At 33.0% G+C, this 27,177-nt stretch overlaps 1 protein-coding gene across 3 annotated transcripts in view; it reads left to right on the top strand.

The window, feature by feature from the left end:
* Znf804b (zinc finger protein 804B) overlaps positions 1-27,177 on the top strand; it is a 493,759-nt gene that overhangs the window by 400,296 nt on the left and 66,286 nt on the right. For 2 of the 3 annotated variants that reach the window (XM_078040457.1, XM_078040458.1), the window contains exon 2: positions 2,619-2,762. The exons of the other annotated variant lie outside the window; for it this stretch is intronic. In XM_078040457.1, coding sequence (XP_077896583.1) covers positions 2,619-2,762 — 144 coding nt within the window. The remainder of the gene's footprint in view (positions 1-2,618; positions 2,763-27,177) is intronic. 3 annotated transcript variants of the gene reach the window in all.

Here is a 27,177-nt window from a genome sequence, read left to right as displayed (position 1 = left end):
AGTTTGTCAGAGTCTTACAATTCTTTTTCTCTCTCTCCTTCTCTTTCCTTCACTTACCCTGTCCCTCCCTCTCTTCCTTTGCCCCTTCCCTTTCTTTCCTTCCTTCCTTCCTTCCTTCCTTCCTTCCTTCCTTCCTTCCTTCCTTCCTTCCTTCCTTCCTTCCTTCCTTCCTTCCTTCCTTCCTTCCTCCCTCCCTCCTTCCCTCCCTCCCTCAGTGGATCTTACTCCTGGCCATTGAGTTATTATCATAGAATACCCCACATAATCTAGACTAATAAAGGAATACATGTTTTTCCAGCAGATCAAGTCTGAATTCTCAATTATTTCTTGCTTTGGTTCATGAGATTGAGGTGTTTTTGATCACCAAGGCATAGTTAACCAATGTCCAAGGCACATGATTAGTTTTCTAAGCCTGTTGTTCCAATGACATAATAAAGAAACAGAAAATAAGTAACCTGTAGTTCTACTCCAGACCCTGGAATTATAGGGAAGATGGAGAAGGGGAAAACACTAGATAAGAAATAATGGTTTCCTGATGCTAAGTCTACTTCATGAAGAGATTTTGCACTGCCTCAGTGCTATCTGCCTGCATTGGCTCTCAAGAGTAACTACATCAGCAGGCCATTATCTTGGTTCTTTGAGCACCTAGCTTTTTATCCCCAAATCACTGAATATATCCTATTCAGTAGCTTTTATGTCTATTGTCCTAGAATGTCACCAAATTCTTTCTTCTGGTCTCTTAGATAAGCAATCAAGATATTTGGTCTACTCTTCTGTTTGTTAATGATACTCATGCTCTTTTTGCTGGTTACCATTTGTTTTGCCCTGATGTATTTGAACTTGAATCACTATGCTTCCATGTCTAAGTTAATTGTCTCATAACTTCACCTGCCTTTGTGAAAACTGCCTAAATTATTTTTGTTACTTTTAAAAATCTGGTCAGTGACATATCTATCATGTAGGCTTATGGTCTGATTTCTTCGATTAGCAGGTTGGTCATTTGGGAGAAATGAAAGTAAACTCAAACCTTTAATGTGTTTATCATTCTTTATATGAAAGTGTGTCATCTACTACGTACAGTCACCCATTCATTTGGCACTAGGAAAATAAGCTAGGACATGTAGAGAGGTATGGACATTATCCATTAATTTATGTAAATAATATTAAATAGGTACATGTCCTGAACTAGACAATATGATGTTTAACATTGTAGACACAAAAATGAATAAAATGTTTCCTTTCCTCAAAGATTTTGATGGAGCAATAGACATGAATGAAGTTAAAGCCAATTGCATACCTAGTGATAGAATTAAAGAAGACAGTATGGGAGCAAGGCTTGATATGAGATGTTGCTGGCATGGTAGGAAGAAGCTTTTATGGCATATTCAGGGGTAGGCTTTAAAGGGAATGGCAAGTCTAAGCCATTTGTTATCAGGGCCTAGGAACAGGTTGTCAGATTCAAATCCCTTTTCCACTTATAAATTTAATGACTAGGAATATATGATCTCTTTAAGCATTGGTTGATACATTTGTAAAATGCAGGTAAAAATAGAATTAATCTCATGGGGTTGTTTTGAGGAATACTTGAGGTAACACAACTACCTGATACATAGTTCATACATAGTAACCACTTGTCACAATGATTCCACAGGCAATGAGAGAATCAACAGGATTTTAAGTAGGGGAATTATATAGCTAAGACTGTTTGAGATAAAACATCCTTAAAGTTGTAATGATAATGGTTTTTAAAAAACATGAAGCTGGGCTGGGGTTGTGGCTGAGCAGTGGAGTGCTTGCCTAGCATATGCAAGGCCCTGGGTTCTATCCTCAGCACCACATATAAATAAAATAAAGATATTGTGTCCAACTAAAAAAAAAATAAATGTTAAAAAAAATTAAGCCAGGCGTGGTGGCACACACCTGTAATCCCAGCAGCTCAAGAGGCTAAGACAGGAGGATCAAAGCCCACCTCAGCCAAAGCAAGGTGCTAAGCAATTCAGTGAGACTCTGTCTCTAAATAAAATATAAAATAGGGCTGGGAATGTGGCTCAGTGGTTGAGTGCCCCTGGGTTCAATCTCTGGTATCCAAAAAAAAAAAAAAAAGTGAGAGATAAACCCAAAGGCTAGACTGTCTAGCAGGAATGGATGCTTGTGGAAGATAATTAGGCTGGAGTTGGAGATTATAAGGTACATCAGGCTCTAACTATAGTGTGAATGAAGGCACTCCTGGAGGAGTGTATGTACCAGATTGATTGATTGGCTGCTGGTGGACGGTGAAATCACATGGGACACAGAAAGTCAATAAAGGAGATACAGTAGGAACAGAGAGAGTGCTTAATTACCAGGCAGAATCACAACCTGGAAATGGGCAACAAGAGGAAGGATGAGTAAAGACCAGGGCCTCTTTGACAGAACTCATATGTTGATTTACATGTTAGGGTTAATGCTAAACTCGAAGTTACTTCTACAGTGTCATACTTTTCCAGGAAATAATGAGTCTCACCCTAGCTTTTAGTCACAAAAGTATTAAATACCAATTTGATTACTTTGATATCTGGCTATGCTATCAGAGAGAAATATAACCAATATTTTTTTGCCTTTTTTTTTATTTTTTAAAGGATTTTTCAGAAAAGGAAAAGTCCACAGCAAAGGCCCTGGAAGACGTAAAGGCAAACTTTTACTGTGAATTATGTGACAAGCAGTATCACAAACACCAGGAGTTTGACAATCATATTAATTCTTATGATCATGCTCATAAGCAGGTAAGCCAAAGTGGGGACAATCCTTCATGTCCCTAGATTTATACCTTCAGAAAAGAATTGGATGAATTTAGCATGATTTACTACCACCTAAGACTCTGAGGTGACATCATTTATGTCTTTTTTCTTCCTTGAGAGGTTGTTTTCTGTTTAAATGTTAGGTGAGGTCATTTTTTTTTCCTAGAAGTACCATAAAACTGGAGGTGAACTTAGGGATGATCTAAGAGTAGACTGACATTTATTTTTATGTATGAAAACCAGGAACCAACAAAAACAGTAAAAATAGTGTCACATTTAAAATCACCAAACTCACCAAAGTGAGTACTAGGACAGAATCTATCGCATGGTCTATTATGATCCATTTTTTTATTATTATTTAAAGATTCAAAGATCTCTAGGAGAACAACTTTCAATGATGATAGGTTAAAACTTCCTAAGAATATTCTTTTTAATGGTGTCAAAATTGTTAATTAATAAACCATTTTAAGTAAACAAACAAAAAATCTAAACAGATAAAGTCAAGGGCTAATAATGGCAGGTAGCCACATTTCAGTTAATTTTCTCAAAAGGTCTTATATGCATCTCTGATATCAATATAGATATTCTACCCATGACAGCTAATATTATATACTTCTACTTGACTGTAAAGGAGGAGAAAATTATTCACATCCTGTTCGACTTTATCCTTGATGGTACAGAGATTTTGGCAATTTAGGAATTAGAAGTATTAGATATCATTGAATAAGAAATTCCACATAGCCAGAGAATTCATGCTAACAGCTGTGACAGGGTCAACACTTCTGATGCTAAATGGACTTTATGGGTTGAAATCTGTGAGTGAATCTTATGCACTCCACACATAAAATATTTATTGAGAGAACATAATTTTTTAAATTTATATTTATTTAGTGTATATGAAGTATATGGCTGTTGGAAATACACAGCTGAGGAAAACACAGATTCTGTCTTTAAGGATAAGACATGTGTATATAATTGGCTCCATTTCTCTGGCAAGAGCAAGATCAATGGAATAAATTATTCTAGGACTATAGACACTATATCCTTGTGTAAATAATAATCACCTCAAAAGCTGTTAATAATGCACATTTCTGGAATAATCCTCAGATATTCTAATTTAAGAATTCTGATATAAAGCCTAGGAACCTGTATTTTTAAAATAATTAAAAATGAAAATATTAAACATGTATAAAAGTGTATGATATGTCTATCACCCAGCTTCAATGATAATCATCTTTCATTTATGTGATCACCACTTTACCCCACCTCTAACCACTACTACATTATTTTGAAGCAAATTCCAGACATTACAGAATTTTATCTTAAAGTATTTCGAGATATATAATGATACTTTAAAAACATAGCATTATCATCTCTAAAATCTAACAGTAATTTGTGAATATCTTGTTTCCCTACTTATCTCACAAATGATTTATAAATTTGGGTTCTTTAAAATCAATATCCCAAAATAATCCCATACTTTTGACATGTCAACATGTCTTTAAGTTCTTTTAACATATTTTAATTTATAGATTTTTCACTCCTTTTTAAAATCTTATTCCTTGCAATCTGTTTCTCATATTGAATATTTTGCAGAATTCTTTCTATACTTGTGAATTTTTTTTTAATTTGTCCCATATTTTTCTAGTTCTTCTATGTTCCCTTCAAATTGGCTTTATAGGTAGAAATCTAGTCAAATTCAGATTTTTGATTTTTTTATGACAAGAATATATTAGAGGGTGTATTAGATTTAAATTGCTGTGATGAGAAAATCAATTTAAAGGAGGAAAGATTTATTTTGGCTCAGTTTATCAGAAGTTTTAGTCTATGGTAACTTGGCTCCATTTTATAAATTGATTTTATTTTTATAAATATACAATAGCAGAATGCATTACAATTCTTATTACACCTAGAGATCACAATTTTTTATACTTTTGTATATAAAGTATGTTCTCGCCAATTCATGTCGTTATACATGTACTTTGTTTTTTTTACATTACAATTTTTATTACACATATATACCACAATTTTTCATATCTCTGTTTATATATAAAGTATGTTGATACCCAATTCATGTCTTCATACATGTACTTTGGATAATGATGTCCATCACATTCTTCCATCCTTGCTAATCTCCTGCCCCCTCCGTTTCCCTCCCACCCCTCTGCCCTATCTAGAGTTCCTCTATTCCTCCCATGCTCCCCCTCCATACCCCACTATGAGTCAGCCTCCTTACATCAGAGAAAACATTTGGCATTTTTTTTTTGGGGGGGGCGATTGGCTAACTTCTCCAACACCATCCATTTACCTGCAAATGCCTTGATTTTGTTCTCTTTCATTGCTGAGTAAAATTCCATTTGTATATATGCCACATTATTTTTTTATACATTCATCCACTGAAGGGCATCTTGGTTGGCTCCATTTTTACTGGGTTTGTGGTGAGGCAAAATATCAAAATATCAAGGTGGAAATCATGTAATAAAGCAAAGCTTTTTACCTTGTGGCAGACAGGAAAGAAGGAAAGGATCAAAGGGACCTGGGCCCTTCAAGGGCAGGCCCCCAAGGTCCTACTTCCTCCAACTATGCCCCAATTTCCAAATTTCCACCAACTCCCAATAGCTCATTAAATTAATGGATGAATCCATTGATGAGATTAGAGCCCTCATGATCCAATCCCTCCCAAGACTCTCTCCTCTGTCTGCTACAGAATTGGAAATCAAACCTTCAACTGTTGAGCTTTGGGGTGGAGGCATTTTGGATCCAAACCCTAACATAGAGGGCAGATTATATCCTTCTGTAAGAAGGCAATCTGTTTGTCTCTTTTTTATATAGCATTAAACTGAAATAGTGGGTTCAAGTACTGTAGGCTTGAAATGATGATTCTAATTCTATCATCCTTTCTTCATTTATTAGATAGAACTTCACTTAAGCATTTCTCTTCTGGGGATTTTTTTGCAGGTAATCTGCAGGTGAGACTTTAAGAAAAATAAATACAATGAGTATTTATAGAATTAAAAGATAAGAGAAATTTTCTTCAAATTATGACATTTGATCTTGACCTGTGCTGAAGGTGAGGAAACAGAAAGGCATCAGGCACCTTGTAACATCTGTGGAAAGTATGTCCTACCAGGGGTGGATCCTCCACAGTCAAGACTGCATGGCACAGCATGCCTTGTACTCCGGAATTCTGTCTGATTAATTTCTTTTTTTTTTTTTCACTCTCCTGAATCTTATTTACAATGGCTTTCCAATATTTTGATAAAACGACCTTTTTACAATCCTAATTGCATCTGCATGCCCACATCTGTTTTTCATTAGACTTATTTACATTCTAACTCTTCTGGGCAGACTCTTTCATGATTGAATTTCTAAAGTGTGCTACTGTGTTACTGATGAAAATGGAAGAATTTGGTCCCCACCTTCATCAAACTAGTAACCTCAGTGAAGAGACAGATATATCAATAGACTTTAAAATAAGTTACATGATTGAAACACTTAAAATTATATGCTAAGTACATTTAAAAGAGAGTGCAAAACTGATTTAAGAAAAAAGGAAGACAAATGAACTGAATTTTTGAAGAATGAATAGAAGTTAACCATGAAGTCCTCACAGCATAGGGGTAGTTACAGAGCATGATACATGGAGGAGCAAATGATGCCTTCTCACTGCTAAAGTTACCGTCATTCTCTTTCGGATCTCTTTAACTGTCTTTGAAACTACATCCCATTTCCTTTATTCTTCTTTTGCAATATATTTTGCATCATGTCTTCACTTCGCAATCCGATTTTCACCCATTCTTATTTAATCTCATCCTTGGCTCATTACAAGAGTGTTCTAACTAAATTCTAGTACTATTCCTGTTACAAATCAATATATCCACTATGGCCAGATTAAACTTCCCAAACTACCAGATTTGTATTCTCCCTACCCTCCTAGGAAATCTTCAGTGGTTGGTGACTGACTTTTGAAAGTCAGAGTCTGAACTGTTGGGCCTGTCATTCAAAACCTCCACAATCTGGCTCTTGACTTCATTTCCAGATTTATCTCCTGGAACTCCAGAATTTCCCTACAGTTTTTCAAAAGATGCCTTATGTTTTCCCACCTGCTCCTCTTGGCTCAAACTCTTCCTTCTGCCTGGGATGTCCTCCCATTTTCTGACTGTCTTTTAATACATACTTTCTGCATATTTAATGTATAGATTGACAACTTATATCTGGATATTAAAGAAGCTTAAATTTCATGCAAACTGCTTTAATGCAGTTTTTCAAATTTCTTTTTACTCGAAATATGTTAATATTCTGGAGAATATTTGTACATGCTGCCTGCTTTGGGAAACATTAGAATAATTAAATTTGCTCTAGGCCTTGTTAGACTGCTTTCTTGGGTAATGTTAAAATACTTCCATCTAAAGATTCATTTGGCCCAAAATATTTTGAAAATCACCTCAATTTGAGATGAAGCTGAGTTTAAAATTTTCTTTTTAAATGAAACTGATTTTTTAAGTATAGAAATAGGAAGTTCACATTAACATAAAATATACAAAAAAAAAAAAAGAAAGAAAGAAGAGAAAAACCACCCCTGACTTTAAAAGCTAAATATGTCCATTTGGGTCTTGCTTCATTAAGAGCTCTCCTTCATAGGGGTGATCATTATCATGATGATGATGGGAATTTGGCTAAGAATAATTTTTGGCTTGAGGAGTGTGAACAGTTGCCATGACTTTATTTCCCATGTGGATCCAGATGAAATATCTGGCCTCTTCTATTGAACTTCCAATAATATTATGGGGGTTTGGGGGTGTACTTAGAAGTAAATCCAAATTCAAGTAGCATTCATTTCATTACTCATCAATAAAACAACTTGAATCTACAAGTAAAATAGTATTTGAATTCTCCTTTGGCTTTTCCTTCATTTATTTATAAGTACTATGTATATTTCAGTTTAATAAGTGATTTCTAAAGTTTTCTTGTTTTCTATATCTAAATAGCAGTATTATTAAGTGTTTATTTTATTGTAAAAATGATATTATCATTCATAGTGAAATTGTAATTCTAGACAAATGAGTCAATATGTAACTTTAAAGAAAAAAGTAAGACAGCCTGAGATTTGTCGAATTAAATGGATTTCATTGGACATTTAATACTTTTGTGTAACTTTAAAAAACATTAAGCTATTTTGGGGGGGTATTATTTGTGGAGAAAGATAGTTTATCAGTAACATAGCTGAGGGTTTTGTTTTCCCTCTTCAATGAGGAAAAATAATGACTTTTCTAGCTTTGACAGCCTCTCTATACACAGCTCACGTTTTTTGGAAACAACACAGTTATTTTAGCTATTGCCTTGAACATCTTATAATTCTGTGTAAACTTTGAGCATTATTCCTAATAGCAATTTGAATGTGTATACAAATTACAATCACTTGGACAAAAATAGCACTGTAACTATTAATATAACTAGCATGTCAATAACAATTAATTTCTTGAGAGAGCATCTTCAGGCCATAATCCCTTTCTCAAGACTATTAGCTGCAAATATTTTATACAGAAATGAATAGTGCATCTACACATGCAGCTGAAGACTCTTCTGTCCCAGAAACACCCAGGCTTATTTCAATTTAAAACAAAAATGATCTGGAGCTCTATACAATTAACCCACAAAAATCGTTTCCATATTAAAAGCAAACCCACTTTTAGATCCTTCACGTGTGCCTCTTAATCCTCCTAATCTCCCTTTGCTTCACAATAGGATTTATTTTCACTCAGGAGTAACCATCACTTGTGAAGCATAGATCTGAACTCCAACCGATTCATTCTTAAAATACTGTTTTTGATTCTCCCCATTTCTACATGCTCCAGGTAAAATATCAAAATAAGTCTATCTTCGTCACCTTGACTCCAAGAGAAAAAGAACACCCCAGTCACTACTAAAATAATTCAATCTGATTATCTCTTGCTTTGCTCACACAGTTGGATTTAAATTGTCTCCACATATTACTCAAATTGCCCCAATAATATGTTTTCAGAATAACAATTTAAGTTACTAATACTTGTAATGTGGCAAAAAAAAAAAAAAAGTCAAAGTCCAGGTGATTTGTAGGGTCAGCAAGATAAAAGAAATAGACTGGAGTGTCTGGAAGGAACACACCAGGAATCATAGTATCATACTTACTGCCTGCTTCCTTTTGCATTGTATAAACCCACATTTCTAGTTAGGTTGGATGTGTGCTTTCCTGGAATCACCCAGTGGTCCTTGGAAACTCTGTTAGCAAAGAATTATAAGACCAAAGAACCAAAGCCAATCTTGGCTCCCTGCTCATGTTCCACTCTTTCAAATTACTTCTTTCATCTTGGCTAAGAGGCTTTTTGATCTAAAGGTTGTCTACTAACAGAAAAATAAATTTAAAATCCACATTCTGGTTCTTCTGTCTCTCTGACATGCCAAGTACTTAGCTTAGGGCACTTCAATAGCTATCCTCTCTGTGTGGAATATGCTTTCATCTGACCTTCAACTTTCTGGTTCCCCTCTTCATTTGCCTCTTGGTTTCAATATTACCTCTTCAGCTGGACCTTCCCTTTTCACCCTAACTCAAGTGGCCAGTTGCTATTTTTCTAAATCCTAATACTCCCTCGGGATCATCAGTGATGATGATGATGATGGCAGAGTCAGCTGAATCTCTCTCCAGAGCCAGTTCCATATTGAAGAATTTTGGGAGCTCTTTGCTTAGCCATCGTTAGCTTGACATCAGCTTTGATGGGAGATCAACAAATACTGTAAATCAGAGCTTCTTAAGTTTAGTTTGGTTTTCTTAGAGAGATGATATGCAAGCACAAAATTGCTTATCACTCCGTAAAATGAAAAGAAAGTTAGTTTTTACATTTTTTTGTTCTCCCACCCACTTCCTATCATCAACCTTACCAAGGGAAAGGTACTTTTGGTTCTAATGCCACTGTATTTTTAGAACTTAGAACAATACCTGGCACATAGTAATAGCTATATGAATGTTTGAAGCATGAATGAGAAGTTAAATAAGTGAACTTGTAGATTAGACCATTTCATTCTGTCTTATATCAGTATGTTCTACCCGTTGTTAGAGTTTAGATATGAGTTGTCCCCCAAAAGCTTGTGTGTGAGACAATTCAATAAAGTTTTGAGTTGGCATGACTGGGTTATGATAACCTTAGCCTAATCAGTGCATTAATCCACAAATGGGGATTAACTGGGTGGTAACTGTAGGTAGGCAGGGTGTAACTGGAAGAGGCAGATCACTGGGCGCATGCCTTTGGAGTTATATTTTATAGGTGAGGAGAGCTCTTTCTCTCTACTTCCTGGTACTATGCTCACAGATGCTTTCCTCTTCCATACACTTCTGCCCTGATGTTCTGCCTCACCCCCAGCCCTGAGGAATGGAGTCAGCCATCTGTGGATTAAGACCTCTGAAACCATGACACCCACAAATAAACTTTTCCTCCTAAAATTGTTGTTCTTGTCAGGTGTTTTGGTCACAGAAGCAAAACAAAACAAAACAAAACAAAACAAAACTGACTTAAAACATCCTTCATTCATTAATCACCACTTAAATAGAGTGAATAGTGAATATTACACAAACAAGATCAGGTCCTTAACCTCAAGTTATTTATAATTATTGAGGGAAAGCTGTTTCAAAAGCATGCTGATATAATGTACCACCCTACAAAGTTTAGACGTAACTCTATTTGAAATTGCAAGTCTTCAAGGGCTTTTAAGCAAGTAGATAGTATGAACAAATTTGTGATTTAGAAAAGTAATTCTAAAAGCAGTTTAAGGATAGGGATACAAGAGAGCTTGTTTCTATGGTCAGATGGGCATTTATGAGTCCAAAAGAGATGATAGGAGTCTTTAGACAGAGATGGGAAAAGGAAGGGGTAGATATAAAAATCATCAGCATCTTACAAAATATGAACCCATGCTATACATTAGTGATTAATTAGACTCAAATTTGTGGGAATCTTTTTTTAAAAAAATAGGCTGCCAAATATAAAAAGAATGATTCTACCTAGTTTTGACATAATGTGGAAAAATATTCCTTGTGAGAGTGAAAAATATTTCAATTCTTTTGATGTTCTACTCTTGATTATTTATCAAATGCCTGGAAACATAAATTTGTCCAATCAGTAGTTCCATTTGACATGTATTCTAGGAAAATATCAGATGAATTCCAAAGCTTCATATGGAAAGGTATTTAAAATAGAAAAACACTCGAAATAATCTAAACATACAATCAAAAGCATGACCAAATACTGGAGAAATATGAACAAATTAAAATTATGTTTAAGTCTACATTTTATATGAAATTTATTCTTAAAAGTGGTGCTTGGATACTTATTTATATATATAAAATGCAACTAATACAGAAGTAAGAAACAATAGGTAAAAGTTTTTAATAATAATTTAGTTCATATATTTTCAGGTAAGTTTCTAAATATTTACTGTCAAATCACAAACTTAACAATTAAACAAAAAAAGCAGTTATGCCATCCTATTCTGCCTTCATATTTTCACTTAATACTGTATCTCAACAGTTCATGACAGTTCATAGAGACCTGAATGTATTGTGTTGTTACATGAATACTCAAAATTTGTATTGTTGTGACTTATAATATTTCCAGAGCTAAGCTTCAAAAAGGTGCTACAATTACTTTATTATTATATTTTCTTTCTTATATAACTACTTTTTCCTGAAGGTAGAAATAAACTGCCTCTTCTGTGTGACCACTATTGAATCATTAATTTATACCTGAATTTTCTACCATTTATAAGAACAAAATTTTATTCAAAAGTGTTAGATAAATTGAATATGTCTGTTTTGCTCCCACCTGTCTTTAGAGACAGCCGTGGAACAATCCTCTTTCTGCCTCCATCTGCACATTTGAGTTCAGGCAGCTGCATAGATGTTGTTCTGGGGCTTGTTTTAATCCTCATTTTGTGAATGCCTTTGCTTCTCTCCTGAATAATATCCCCTGTTTCTTTGAGCTAATCCTATTTCTCATTTTATTTCCTTCTTTTGGTGGAACTCATGTTCTAGAAGCTAAGGAAGTATACCTATAAGATAAAATTTATATTGGGAACTTGGTGTATCAGGAAAAGTCAATGTGCTTATTCTACTCTCAAGCTGGATTTATTTGTTAACTGGGTTGCATATTTCAATGCTGCTATTAAGAAGTGCTGTGCAATATTGAATCTTTTCCTTTCTTTCTGGAAGGAAAGATTTTTTATTTTTTCTTAAAATGAATAGCCATTTAGTGACTGCTGTAGGCCATGCACTGTTCTAAATTCTGGAGATATGGTAAGGAAGAAACCAGACAATCATTCCGATCCTTAGGAGCTAACATCATTCTAAGTATGGAAAACAGCACAGGAACATACAAAACAAGAAAAACAATGTGCAGGACATTATATAGTTCCATATGCTAGGGAGAAAATAAAAGAGTGTGATATATAGGAAGTGCTGTGGGGTTTGCTATTAATTAGAAGTTTTAGTGACAATCTTTATTAAAAGGCGATTATGCGCAAGGGCTTAAAGGACATGAAGGAGGAATCCACACAGTCTTTATTCTGAGAGAGTGTTCCAGGGAGAGGGAATGCCAAATGCAGTTTGGAAAACAGGAACCCAAGATGGCAACTTTCTGCAACGCCTTGCTTTGGTATAAGTCTCTCTGCAATTACCATGCAGGGAATTCCCTGGGATTTTTCCATTTGGACAATTATATCACTTATTACTTCTCTATTCTTCTGTTCCTTTTCAAAATTTTTTAATTTGGATATTGGACTTCCAAAATTAATCTGTTAAATTTCTTATTCTGCTTACTATTTTTAATGTCTTAGTATTGAATGTCAATATTCTGAGATATTTTTACAATTTTATCCTTAAATTTTTCTACCTAAAAAAATTTTCAACTGCATCCACATGATAAGAGAAAGAGCGTGAACAAGCACACACGTGGGTGCACATGTTTGAGTTTATCTGTGGTTGACAGGATAGCAGCTTTTCTTAAATACGTTGCCGAATTCGATTTCATTCTTATTTAAAGCAGAGGGATCAGGAATCAAGAATTTGTTTGGAACATTGCTGTGCATGATGGGTTGGTTTGTCAGATGCCTCAAAAGAGTATGATAGGGTGATAATTCATATTTTTCATTTGTCCAAGTGTCAATATTCAATCTTTTGGAATCCATAAAAGTAAGGAGGTTAAAGTCTTGCCACAGGCAAAATTTTATTTAATCTTCTTATTTTAAATGTTTCATACCTGATCCCTAAGTGGTACCAGCTGTCCTTAATACTAGAATTTACCTGGTTTGATTTCTCCAGAGTGATTCTCCAGGATCTTCTGCCAGAGTAGGCTAGGGGACCTATGCCACAGTTGCTCATTTGCAGATTTAGATAATTCTTCCTCTTTCGGTTTCAGTCTCTACTTTCTCCACAATTCTAATTCACTAGAAGGAGTTTGCTGGATTACTGTCAACTTCTCTTCATCTCAACAGTGATATGCCTTGTTTGTTGTATTTGCAATTCTTCCCCTCTATTTCTTCTTTCCTTTGTTCTTTCCTTCTTCCCCACTCATTCTCTCTCTCTCTCTCTCTCTCTCTCTCTCTCTCTCTCTCTCTCTCTCTCTCTCTTTCTCTCTCTTTCTCTCTCTCTCTCTCTCTGTTTTTTTTATTGGCTAATAAATAACTCTTTGTTTCTTAGTCAACAGGGGAGTGCTGCCTTCCTCTGTAACTAATCCAGTGCCTACCATATAATAATGACCCAACAGAACTGAGAAAGATCTATTTTACATGTTACACTTTCCAATGAAGGCTTGAGATCACTTTCTCAAGAATATTGTGAGAAAGATTATTTCATTAAATGACAGAAACTGAAGGACCTTTTATAATCTCTGAAATTAGAATGTACAAATATCTAAATAAGTGGAATATTCTTTCATTTGATTTAATCTTCGGTCTAGAACAGGCAGTAAAAACATAATAATAATTTTCTGTTGGTTGTAGATCCTTAAAATCATAATCTCTAGTTGGTCAATTATACTCACATCTTGAGCACAATTTAGGAACTTTATTTTAATGTATGGAAGCAGATATTAGACACCATTAAACACTGTCCAGCAGAGACTTGGTTCTTTAACACATTTATGTTATTTTTTCATCAGCAGATCCATAAATGATATTTACTGGCTTATTCTGTTGTTTTTACCAACTTATATTCTAACAAAATATTTCATCATGGCAGTTCGATACTGAGTAAAACACAAATCATGTCTAATTAAATAGAACTGTAATGCTTAATGATAGCTCCTAGTATCCTATTGTTGAAGATTTATAAATGGCCATTTAATCCTCTTTATTTTTCATGTACTATAGAGCATCCATTGAGTACCTGTACTGAATGAGCTGCTCCATATAACACTCTAAATTAAATACTGGTAGTTTAAATAATAAGAGTATAGTCATTGTAATAAAAAAAAAAAACAAACAAAGCATTTCAGAGCTGTGGATCAAGTTCAAGCTCATAGTCTACTCATTAATGATAAAGCCAAAGGATAAGAAGAGAAATGATACTTCATATATAAATCATTTAATTCATTTCTGTCCACATAGTTTCCAGTCACCTATGCCAGTCACATTATAGTCATTTATTTTAAAAAATATTATTTGTTCTAGGTATTCTGTATTCTACAGAAGTAAAAATAGAAAAACACATCCAGTTTTTGTTCATCTTATAAGGAGTTTCAAGAAAAAGACTAAAGAATCAGAAAAAAAACCTGAAGAAACTAAAAATTCCATAACTTTTTTGATTTGTTAGAGAAATGAGGTTACATGGTGAACTGCTTCCCCTCCAAATGGGAAAGACAGACAGACCAACACAGAGAATAACAACTTACCAAAGTTAAAACCTTGGAGAGAAACTTCCATGGGAACTGGCACTAAAATAGGAAAACCTAAGCCATAAATGATAAATTTTTGAATGTACCATGTGGAGTTAAAATTCCAGAGTGGGACTCTTAGACCCCCAGATTTTTGTGAGTGTTACCTTCAAGAGAAAAACCTCTTTCTCAGAGTGAAGATGAATTTAAAATTTAAATATAAATTTGTGCTACTGGTAGAGGGATAAAAAAGTAGTCTTCAAAAAATACTCACAGAACTTTCTGGTCTCAAGACCTACCCTCAAGGGACTCTCTTCTCAAAGAGCCTCACCAACCTTGGAGATGAGAAATATCCAGCCATGTCCCTTTCTAGTTCCTGAATGAGGGAGGGATATAGCAAACACCAGTCTCCCCCTAGCTTTGTCTGTCACCTTATTTGGAGGCTGAGGTGGTGAGGAGAACCAACTTGGAAAAGCACCTGTGAGGATCACACGCCAAGGGATCACTGAAGGTTAGATCTAATCACAGGACTACAGAATGTCTTCCCCTCTAACATCCCAATACCTTACCACTGCATCAGTAAAACTTCTAAATATTGGCAGAGGAATACAACTAAAAGTACTATACACTTTGGTATTCATTATAACATCTCTAGAAAAATCCAAAGATAATAGAGGAGACTGAAACAAGGACACCAGGGGAAATGTTAGCTTCTGGAAACTGGAGCGACAACAGTTAACATAGCCTCACCCCTTGTCAGATAAGAATAAAACCTCATATCAATGACCTGTTTACTTTGGTTGCTTTTATTCAGTATCTCACATCTGACTTTCAAGAAAACCATTGCAAAACATGCTAAAAGACAAAAAGACTAAAAAGGAAGAACAAACATCATAATCAGAAACTGTGGTAGCAGAAATGTTGCATTTATCAGACTGAGAATTTAAAACAAGTATGATTAATATGCTAATGGCTCCAAAGAAAAATTGAGCAACATGCCAGAGAGTTTTGTCATATAAGCAGAAAGATACAAACTCTAAGAGAGGGTCAAAGGTAATGTTAAAAGTTTTATATATATATATATATTCTGTAATGCAAATAGCCAAAGAAAGAATTAGGGAGCTTTACAAATGTCAATAGAAACATCCCAAATGAAAAATCTTAAAGAAAAAGTTAAAAAATATTGTAATAGTTAAGGATTGTGAGAAAGTGATAAAAAATCAATATACATAAAATAGAAATACCAGAAGAAGAATAAAGAAGAGAGGAAGAAAAGGAATTGAAGGAGGGAAGGATAGGAGGAAGGGAGAAAGGAGGGAGTACAAATATTTAAATCATGATTCAGAATTTCTCCAGAGAGAAACAAAGATTTACAGATCCAGGAAGTTCAGAGAACACTAGTCAGAATAAATACTGAGAAACTTTATCTACCAATTCCAAATTTAAACTGAAAAAAAAGTCAAAGACAAAAACAAAATCTTGAAGAAAGCCATGGGAAGGAGATACCTTAGCCACAGATGAATAAGTCTAAATATTAAATTGGATTTCAGAAGTCATGCATGCCATCAAGAAGAGTAGAGCAATATATCTTAAATGGTGAAAGAAAAAAACCCACCAATATAGAATTTGGTATTTAGCAAGATTGTTCTTCAGAAGTAAAGAAGAACACAGATTGAGATAATTTGTCATCAGTATGCCTGCCTGCAAGAAATGCTGAACTTCTTCAGGAAGAAGATAACTATATAGATCAGAAACTTGCATCTGAATAAAGAAAGGAGGAACTATAGAGACAGAATAAATGAAGGTGAAAATTACTTTTCTTATTTTTGACTTGTTAAAGATAACTGTTCAAGATGTAATAGCACCAATATATTCAGTGATTGTGTTTTTTGATAACTAAAATGAATGATATTTTATGAGGAACAGGAGGGTAAAATTTGTGATTCTTTGTCATAAGATATTTGCCCTATATGTTAAGTTGTAGAGAGAGTTATTTGCAGGTAAGTTTGGATAAGCTGTAAATGTAAATTGCAAATCAAAGGGCAACCACTTAAAGAAGTAAAAAAAAAAGAACTAATATGCCGAGAGGAGAAAAATAGAATCATATACAATGAAAATTAAACATAGAAAGACATAGAAAGAGTGTAAGACAAAAATGAAAAAAATACAGATAGAAAACCAGAACAAACATGGTAGACATTAACCTAACTATATCAATAATCACATTAAATATAAAAGATCTAAAATATACCAAGTAAAAGACAGAGAGTGTCATTGTTCATTAAAAAAGACCCAACTCTATGATGTTTAACAGAAAACTTTCAAATGTAAAGATATGATGTAGAAACTAAATTGACAGAGAACATATTCAAAAGAGAATCAGAGTAGTTTTAATAATTTCAGACAAAACTGACCCACAAATAAACAAAATTTTCAGACATTAAGAGGGAAAATACATAATGATAAAGAGATCATATCTCTAGAAGATAAAACAAAGCTTCATTTGTGTGCATGTGTCTAATAAAAAATAATAATTTGTGGCCCCAAACTAATAGAACTGATGGGAGAAAAGTGAATTTACTATCATAGATTGAAAAAAACATTGCTCTGTCTGTAATTGACAAATATCATAGGCAAATCACCAGTAAGACCATGGTTGAACTGAAAAAATGACATCAAACAGTCAGACATAATTGATCTATAGAAAATGTCATACAATAGCATAAGAGTATACATTCTTCCAAGCTTGCAGGAAACATTCACCAAGACAGTCCACACTGTGTTTAAAAAACTAACTTTAAAAATATTTTATTATAATACACACAAAATAGGATGTCAGACACAATCTAATCATACTAGAAATCAATAAATGATGGTTGAAAATCCCCCAAATCCTTGTAGATTAAACAGCATACTCAAAAATGAAAAATATTTCAAACTAAGTGAAAGTCAAAATTCAACTTATTATGGGATATGGAAAAAGAGTGCTTAGAAAAAAATTATAACATTGAATATTATATCAGAAAAGAAGAAAGTTCTAAAATCAATGATCCAAGCTCTTATAGTAAGAAGTACAAAAAGAAGAACATATTAAATCCAAGCTAAACTGAAGAAACAGAAATTTAGAGCAGAAGTCAATTACATTGAAAGCAGAATTCAGTAAAGAAAATTAATAAAATTAAAAACTGGTTCTTATGGAAAAAACAGTAAAATTGATAAATGTCTAACTAAATTAAAAATAGAAAAGGAACAAATTATCAACATTCAAAATGAAAGAGAAGTCCTCACTGTGGATCCAATACACATTGTAAATATAATAAAGTAATATTATGTGCAAATTTCTGCCCACAAATTTGATAGTCTGAGTGAAATAACTTCAAAATACACATTTTTCTTAGAAATAAACAGGGTATTATATAATGAATGATAAAGGTATCATACCTCTAAGAAGATTTTTTAAAAATCTTTATGTGTAAGCATGTGTTTAACAAAACAAATTAAAATATATAATGCAAAACTAATAGAACTTCAAGGAGAAATAGAAGAATCCATTATTATAGTTGGAGATACCAAATTCCTCTATCAGTAATTGACAGATCTTACAGGCAGGACATCAGTAAGATCGTGATTAAAACTTAAAAGACACAAGTTACCAAAACTTGTACATAGAGAAATAGATAATCATAGTGGGACTCTATCCATTAAAAATATTGAATCAATAATTAATGACCTTCAAATGGAGAGATTCAATGAGCACAAAAACAACACAGGCCCAAATGAGTTCTACCTAACATATAAGGAAAGAATCATGCCCAGTTCTCACAATCTCTTCCAGAATATAGAAACACGATCATTTCCTAATTCATTCTATAAAACCAGCATCTTCCTAATACTATGAGGCAAAGACATTTCAAGTAAAGAAAATTATAAAGCAATATTTCTAATGAAGGTAGATGCAAAAAATCTTAACAAAACTTCAGAAAATCTAATTCAACAATATTGAAAATATTATACACTGGGACCAAGTGGGATTTTCTCCAGCCATACAATGCTGGTTTAACATTTTAGAAACCAGTTAATATAGTCCAACATGCCAACAAATTAATAAGAAAATTTACAGAATCATATCAATGTTTATAGAAAGCGCATTTGATAACACCCATTCATGAAAAAATTTTAGAAAACTGGGGACTGGAAGTGTAGCTCAGTGATAGAGAACTTGACTAACATGCACAAGATGCTAGGTTTTATTTCCAATACACACAACAAATTAAAATATTCATAAAACAAAGAATAGATGAGATTTGAGAAATATTTTCTGACTGGTAACATCATGCTTACTGGAAAGAAACTAGATGCTTTCCCACTCAAAACAGGTACAAGGCAAGAAAATTCATTTTTAGTTCTCCTGTTCAACATGGTACTAAGTTAATCAATATGTAATGCAAAAAAATAATTATAGAAAACAAAAGATCTGTAGTAAAACTGTCATTCTTATAGATGACATAATTGTCATCTACAAAGAATAAAACATCATGAAACTCATAGTAATTATAGCAAGGTTTGGAATATAAAATTAATATAAGATAGCAAATTGCTTTCTTATTAGCAATGCAAATCAAAATTTAAAATTAAGAACACAATACCATTTACTCTAGAACCCCAAATACCAAAAACTTAACATATAAATTTAATAAAATATGCATAACACCTGTATGCAAAACTATAAAACTTTGATGAAGTAAATGATAAAATTCTACATAAACAGAGAAACATGAGTAGGAAGATTCAATATTGTCAAAAAGTCAGTTCATCCTAACTGAGTCTACAGATTCCATGAAATTTGGATCAAAACTTCAGCTGCTCTGTAGATATTGATAAATTAATTCTAAAGACCATATGGAAAAGTGGGAGACGCAGATTAGCTTATTATAGACTGAAGGAGAAGAACAAAGATGGAGAACTGACACTTTTCACTTTCAAAACTTACTGTAAAGCTATAGTAAATGGAACAGTGTGGTATAGCCAAACAAATGGACAGATAATCAATGGAACATAAAAGTGATCTCAAAATAGACTTACACAATGTAAGTCAACAGATATTTGACAAGGACAAAGGCAATTCAGCAGAGAAAGTGTAGTCTGATATCCACATGCCAAGGAGTTAAAAAAAAGGGGGGATCTAAAATAGATTTTACACCTTTCACAAAATTCTTAGTAGTAGACCTGATCACAAAAAAAGATATGACTTTGCCTGACATGAATTCTATTCACAATTTTGATGAACACATAGATGCCATTGATTGTAAAAATAATTGTTCAATTTTTGAAAGGAGATATTGTCAATTAAAACAACATTCCATCAATTGCCTAAGTCTTTGAATTTACATGTTATTAAAATATGTTTTAGAAGTGATGAAATATGAAGTGATGAAATATACTGAGCAATCTCATTTTATTGTGAAACCTCTCAGAATGACCAGCAGACTTTACACATGGGAAATGAGGTAAGTTTTGCTTTCAAAAAAACACTCAGGATGAAATATGAATGATGAAGTAAAAAGTTAGAAAATTGACATAAGCTGAATAATAAGGCAGAGGACTTTGGTAGATATACAAGTAAAGTCTGATATAGGACTGTTTCAGGTTGAAGCCATGGGAACAAGAAAGAAACATCCTAGTTTGGGGAGAATGAAGAAAGTAGGATTTATTGGGTTTATAATAATTTATCTTCAAATTCTGACACTCACCTCTCATTGTTAGGCACCTTTCAGAGTGGTAAAATAATCTTCATTACATAAGAATACAGATGGCAGACAATATATGATCCATAACTATTAATAAATTTTATTGCCAACTGAGATAGTATATGCAATTGGTTCAGCTTCCACCTGAATTCAATACAAATACAAGTTCACATGACAAATACCAGGGAAGATAGCTTCAATATTCACTGGAGTCTTAAGAAGAAGCACAGAAAGGAGTTTCTCTGAAAAGCACCAATCAAATCCAAAAACTCTTCATTTATTTCCTTATTGCCTCCTTTTCTTTATGTCAGTCCGTACTCATATTTATTTTTGCATATATTTATGACACAATTGTGTATGGGCTTTATGGTGATCATAAACAGTAAACTCACTGTTTTCATTATCATTTTAGTTATTCAAATTTGATTGTCTAAAAGAATCTAGACTTTTACAACACTCCATGGTCAATCATTATAACAAATGTGCAGTGGTATCTCCTTAAGATTTGAGTCCCTTAAAGACTAATGATGCAGAACATATTTTCATTTATTTATTTGACAATATTATATTTCCTTTTGTGAAGTTTCTATTCATGTTTTGTTCATTTTTTAAATTGTATCATTCATAATATTAAATTTTAAGGGTTTTTTTAATATATGTTTTAGATACAAATCCTTTATAGAATTTTCAAATATTTTCTCCCAGGCTATATTTTGTCTTTTCCTATTCTTAATAGAGTTATTTGAAAGTAGAATATATATATTTTTTAACTTTTGGCAAAGTTTTTTCTTTCTTTTAGTGAATTTGTTTGTACCATCATATGTAATGAATCTCTACATGAGATTGCAAAGATTTTCTGTATTTATGTTTTCATATTTTCATCTTTTTATCAAATTTCTTCTTGACTCGATTTCTTCATATTTTCCCACTTCATGTATGTTATAAAATTGTTGACATAATATTGTACACAATGTTTTCTTTTGGGGGGGCACTGGGATTGAACTCAGGAGCACTCAACCACTGAGTCACATCCCCAGCCCTATTTTGTATTTTATTTAGAGACAGGATCTCACTGAATTGCTTAGCATCTCACTTTTGCTGAGACTGGCTTTGAACTCTTGCCTCAGCCTCCCACGCCGCTAAGATAACAATATTTTCTTATAATACTTTTGCTAGTGCTTTTTTTTCATTTTTAATGATTTGTACCTCTTATTTTTATTTTTTTGGTAAATCTAGATAAAGATTTATCAACATTGCTGATCTTATAAAAATAACTTTTTACTTTTTCTTCTTTTAAAATATTTTCACATGTGATTGATTTCTGAACTTGCTGTGCTTTTGTAACAAACTATTTTTCACTTAATGTTTTATTTGTTCTTTTTATCTAATAATATTTTACAAATGCTGATCTGGTAGAGTAACTATGAGTTATTAAAGTGATTCCGTAGGAGAAATGATAAAATTCCATGAGATCATAAGAGTTTGACTCACAAAGTGATTATGAAGAGAAAAATAAATGCATAAAAGAAGATTTTAATAAATATCATTTTAATAAGTATTTTGCAATCATGGAGTTGAAATTTTCTTGTTCAGTATTCATTGTTACAATTTGAACTCCAGTATGAAGTTTAAATATATGCTCATGTGATTTGGTCCTACTATGAAAAAAAAAGAATCCTAAATTCATCCACCTATTGTGGAAATGGGCTTCTCTTTGAAGGGTAGGTTGGGGGAACACAGAAAAACAGCCAGGTTTTTCTTAAGAAGTAGTGCACATCTACTCTAGTACACAGAGTACAATCCTCAGTGTTTTAGATAATGGAGTTTGAATTCTTTAAATTTAAAGATAAAGTTATATCTGTAAAAAGTGAACTGATCAACTTGGCCATGAATACATCTCAGTAAACAACTACAATCTTCAAGTTAAGCAATATGACTTTTTGACTTACACCCCAAGATAAACTATAAAATATGTATTTAGATGATAATAATGATCTTGCTTTAAATGTGGAATTATTAAATATAAAGTCAATTATCTCGTGCACTGTGTAGATCTAAGATGATTCCCTTTTCTTAGGAATTACTACATTATGAGAGTCTCTTTCTTCTTTTTTATTATGGCAAATCTCTTATTTTTGCAATAATTAGCCAAGTGGAGAAAGTGTATTAATAAATTTACCAATACTCAATCTCCGGAGTATCTAAGGACTCTTGGACTCAAATTAGGTTTTAACACTAGATCTAATAATATAACTAGGCTCTTTGAGAAGTAAATGATATATACTATATAGGATTTTTATGAAGTTAAATGTCACAATAAAATTTCTAATGCAGTGGTTCATCCACTGTATTACTTCTATAATAAAACATGTTTTAATCTGTATGTAATATAATACTTTCTTCCTCTTCTCTATGGGTCCGTTTTCCAGCTCATTGAGTATAATCAAATGACAGCTCTAAAAACAAAAAGATGATCAAACTTTTCTTCACTCTGCTAAAATTTTCTTTCTAATCTGTTTATAAGAACTAGAGAAGAGATTGAATCATAAAGAACATTGAGGTACACAAACTATAAGCATTAGCAGACTCAGGAGAATTGAACCTTCATATCTTATTCTCTATTCAAGTCTTATTCACAGAGCAAAAAACTAAGGGAAAGTTAACAAAGAGCTTTTTCACAAAGTAATAATGATAAATATGGGTTACATCCATATTAAAAGTCTGGCCATCAGAAGTTATGGAAGTCCATATTTTCAAGGAGATAAGAAAACTGGAACGTATTTAAAGTTAAATTATGAATAGCTAATATGTATAAAATTTTGAGCAGTAAAAAAGTTGCACTTTACAAAAAACATTCTGGATCCTGATATAGAATTGAAAAAAAGGAACTTAATTGGCCATAATAATAACAGTAATAATCAAGATTCTTTAGGACAGTTTTTTTAAAATAGTTATTAGGATTAAATATATTCTTTTATAGGAAGATCCTGAAGATCATCTTAAATTGGGCCAACACAGTTTTGTGTTTTATGTTTTCTTTCCAAGAATGGAATAATTGGATCAACTGTAATGAAATTAATGCTTCCCACAATGCCTTTGTACTCAAAACAATATTTAGAAATAGGTACTAAATAAACGTTTATTTTAAAAGAAATTTATTAACATTTTAAAAAAGAAAAGTCTTAAAGCCCTTTGAATCAAAATCACCCTTCAAGATCAGTTTCTCTGTGGATGTTTAATTGGGAATCAAGTACCTATTTTTGAAGCTGACATCTACTCTGATAACTTCTCAAATACAAATGAATGTAAAGGTGTTGTAAGTATAATTGCTTTTGCCAATGACCTCAGGAGATAAATTTTTATTTTTGTTCAGCCTTAAAATTTAATTAAATTCAACTAATGTGGATTTAGTCTCTACCATTTGCAAAGATGTGCCTGGAGTAACTTAAGAGGAAAGTTGAAATAAGACATGTCTCTAATCCTCAGGAAAACTTTTGTATGCACAGTGTCCAGGACTCACACTCTCTCTCTCTCTCTCTCTCTCTCTCTCTCTCTCTCTCTCTCTCTCTCTCTCGTTTCATTTCTGAAACTCTTAAAGTCTGGGGCAAACATCATGATGTCTGGAGAGGTGAGGGGAGACGAAAGAGGAGGTGAGGCAGATGTAGACATCAATCTAATATATTAAACCAAATATTGGAAAGATACAAGATTTTCCATCATGATTGGAAGAACACAATCAATACAAAATCCAATAATGTACAGCAACATTCCATTCACAAATACGGAGAAAAGAATTGATTCTCTCTCAAGATAATTAAAATTAGAAGTTTCCCATTTATTTGATGAATATGTGACTTACTTGGATGCTCGGTATACTTAGACATTTACATTTTATTATATTAATTTCTTGGTAAAACAGAAAGGTTTCAGGATACTAAACTATAGGTTAAAAAATACTTTGATGTATATGATGATAAAGTATATATAACCATAAATAATTTTAGTTTTATAAATCACTTTTTTTAGATTTCAGAGTTGGTACAGTTACACAAGGAAATTAACATGCCTGTATTAGTAAATTTTATCTCATATTTTTTGAAATTCAGTCTTAATATTCTGATTAGTAATTTTTAGAATCATTCAGTCTTATTTTTAGGTTAGAATATTTTTTCTAATTAGTATAATTCTCACAATTCAAATGTGTTTTTCAGATTTGAATGCTGAACATAAAGATGTAATTTAACATTGCTAATGATACATATGCCAAGTGGGAAAGTGGGCATAATGCCAGACCTAAAGGCTAAACTGTGATTCCATAATGAGCAGTTAGAATCTGGGACTGTCACATAGTTTCTCTTAGTTTTAGGTCATCATCTGCAAATTATAATAATAATAATACCTGTTTTACTTATCCCAAAGAGAAAGAATAATCATGAAAAAATTTACAACAGTTCTAAAAATATTAGGTATGATGTAAATATGAATAACAGAAATATTTTAGCTGAATGTTTAGTGGAATTTATGATTTTCAAAATGTATAAATACATATTTAGCTGGTTCGAATAACCAGTTGACTCAAGACTGTGAAAGTAGCCTGATATAGTAAAAAGACGAAGTTTTCCAAGTCAGGTTTAAATTTGAGCTGTGGACCAATTGCTTTTTAGCCTGTGGTTTCCTTCACATTACTCAGGCATCCTAAATCACTTCAGTTTCCTCACATGTAAAGTGAGGCTCATAGGTCTGCCCTGTCTATCTGCGAAGTTTGATATGGTGATGATGATGATGATGATGATGATGATGATGATGATAGTTGAGATGGTGCATAGTAAGTGTCCCATAAATTTTCAAACAAACAAAGCCTAATTTTTCTCACCTTGATTTTCTAGAGAAGTGTTTGCATGGCAGAACAGTTCCAAGAAACTGGGGAAGGGTAGTCAATGGCTTGCAAACCTGAGTCAAACCTGTAGTCATACCTGCATATAAATACACTGACATAGGCAACAGAAATTTGACTAACACTTTCATTCAATTTTTAACATAATGAGTTTGTTTTATGTCATGTTTTGTTATATATGTGGAATTGAACACAATTGATATTTTTATTCTAGTAGTTGTGAAAATTTTATTAAAACATTAAAAAGTTTTGACATGTTTCCTTACCTACTGTTTCTTTTTCAATTGAATTTTTAATATTCGACAAACACACTCTTATATTGGTAAATGGTATCTAAATTATCTCTCCATCCTTTTGAATTACTCATTACTAATTAAATAAGGATTAAATAGTAATTTATTAATTTTAAATATTTCCAATAAAATTTCCTGATTTCTAATTACTAACTTCTTAAAGGGAAGCACAATTTTTTTTCCAAAGAATATCTTACAGATCACCATATGCAAACTATCTTTTTGTAAGAAGGAAACTGAGGTCTATCATTGTACAATTATTTTTCAAAGTCATATTGCTAGTCGGCAGTGATAGAACCTAGCCTACATTTCTATTCTAGCTTGAATATTTACCTTAGCTCCCTTTAGTTGTTGTGAGATAATTCTGAGATAGTTTGAAAAAGGATATGTCCAACTCCCTTATGATGAGGTGAGCCCCTCTAGATTGTTCATAGGAAGGCTTTAGTGAGGTAAAAGTCTTCCTCCACTCTTTTTTTCCCCCCTTAAAAAGTTGTTTTGCTGCTGGCACAATTATGATAATTATTTTTTAAGGAGAAAATCATTATGTATTTGGCAGTGTATCTCACTTGTCCCTAAATAACTTCTGCTATTTACGGTTTAGAACTAAATTCTGTCCCCACTGATCTCCTACTTGATTTATAATTGACATATTTCCTATGTTTTCTGATTATATTCTTCATTTTGTGTTTAGCATATCTCAGTTCACTTTTTCTTTACTTTCAGCTTTTAATAGTTGTCTATTCATCTTCCTTTGCTGTCCACTCTATTAATATTAGGACATATTCTCCCTTAGAGGCAGAGCATAATTTCTTGCTGAGCACTTTAATTTTTCCTATCCTATACTGTTCTATAATTGCTTATTCTCTGGTTTTAAGAAGACAAGTCTTCATTATTCTAAAGTGTGCTTGGTTCGTTGTTTTAAGGACAAGATAGGCTGACTTCATTTGAGTCCACTCCAAGTCGTGCTTTATTCTTTGTTCAGCTTTTAATTGCTATTCTGGACTTAGAGTATCTGCAGCAGACGCTGGCCTGCCAGTCCTCATTCCTCAGACCTTTAGTGTGCTCTGGCTTTTTCCCAACTGTCAGGATCTGCACCTCTGAATCAGAGTCCTTCCTTCTGTTTGGCTGTCGCTTTTCCTCCTGAGACCCCAGAAGGCTATTCTGCTTTTATGCATAAGAGATGAGAGGCTGAATGCCATACCAACCTATCTTCCAAAACTTCCCCCAAATTACTCCCCCATCCCATCCCAATAGAAGGAGCATTCTGGGGCATAGGTTTCACCTCTTTTTCCATTGCATTTTTTAAGAGAGAAGCTTCAACTTCTCAGGAGAATTTGCTTAATAACATACTCTTTATTGAGCTTCTTCCTCCGCTCTCCTGTCCTCTACCCCTGCTCCCTGTCTCCTCTCCTCCTCCTCCCAAATGCACTAATTGCTCTCAAGTCCTTGTTTCAGAATCTGGTGAACTAATATTCTTGCAGTTGTAATTCTTTCATTTATAAAGAAGTAAAAAATCCTAAGTGTGGGGAGAAATAAATAAATGTACAGATCCTAACTTATTGTTAAGTT

The sequence above is a fragment of the Ictidomys tridecemlineatus genome, chromosome 2 (assembly GCF_052094955.1).
Source record: "Ictidomys tridecemlineatus isolate mIctTri1 chromosome 2, mIctTri1.hap1, whole genome shotgun sequence".
NCBI classification, from domain to species: domain Eukaryota; kingdom Metazoa; phylum Chordata; class Mammalia; order Rodentia; family Sciuridae; genus Ictidomys; species Ictidomys tridecemlineatus.
This window is presented reverse-complemented; position numbering and strand designations above follow the sequence as displayed.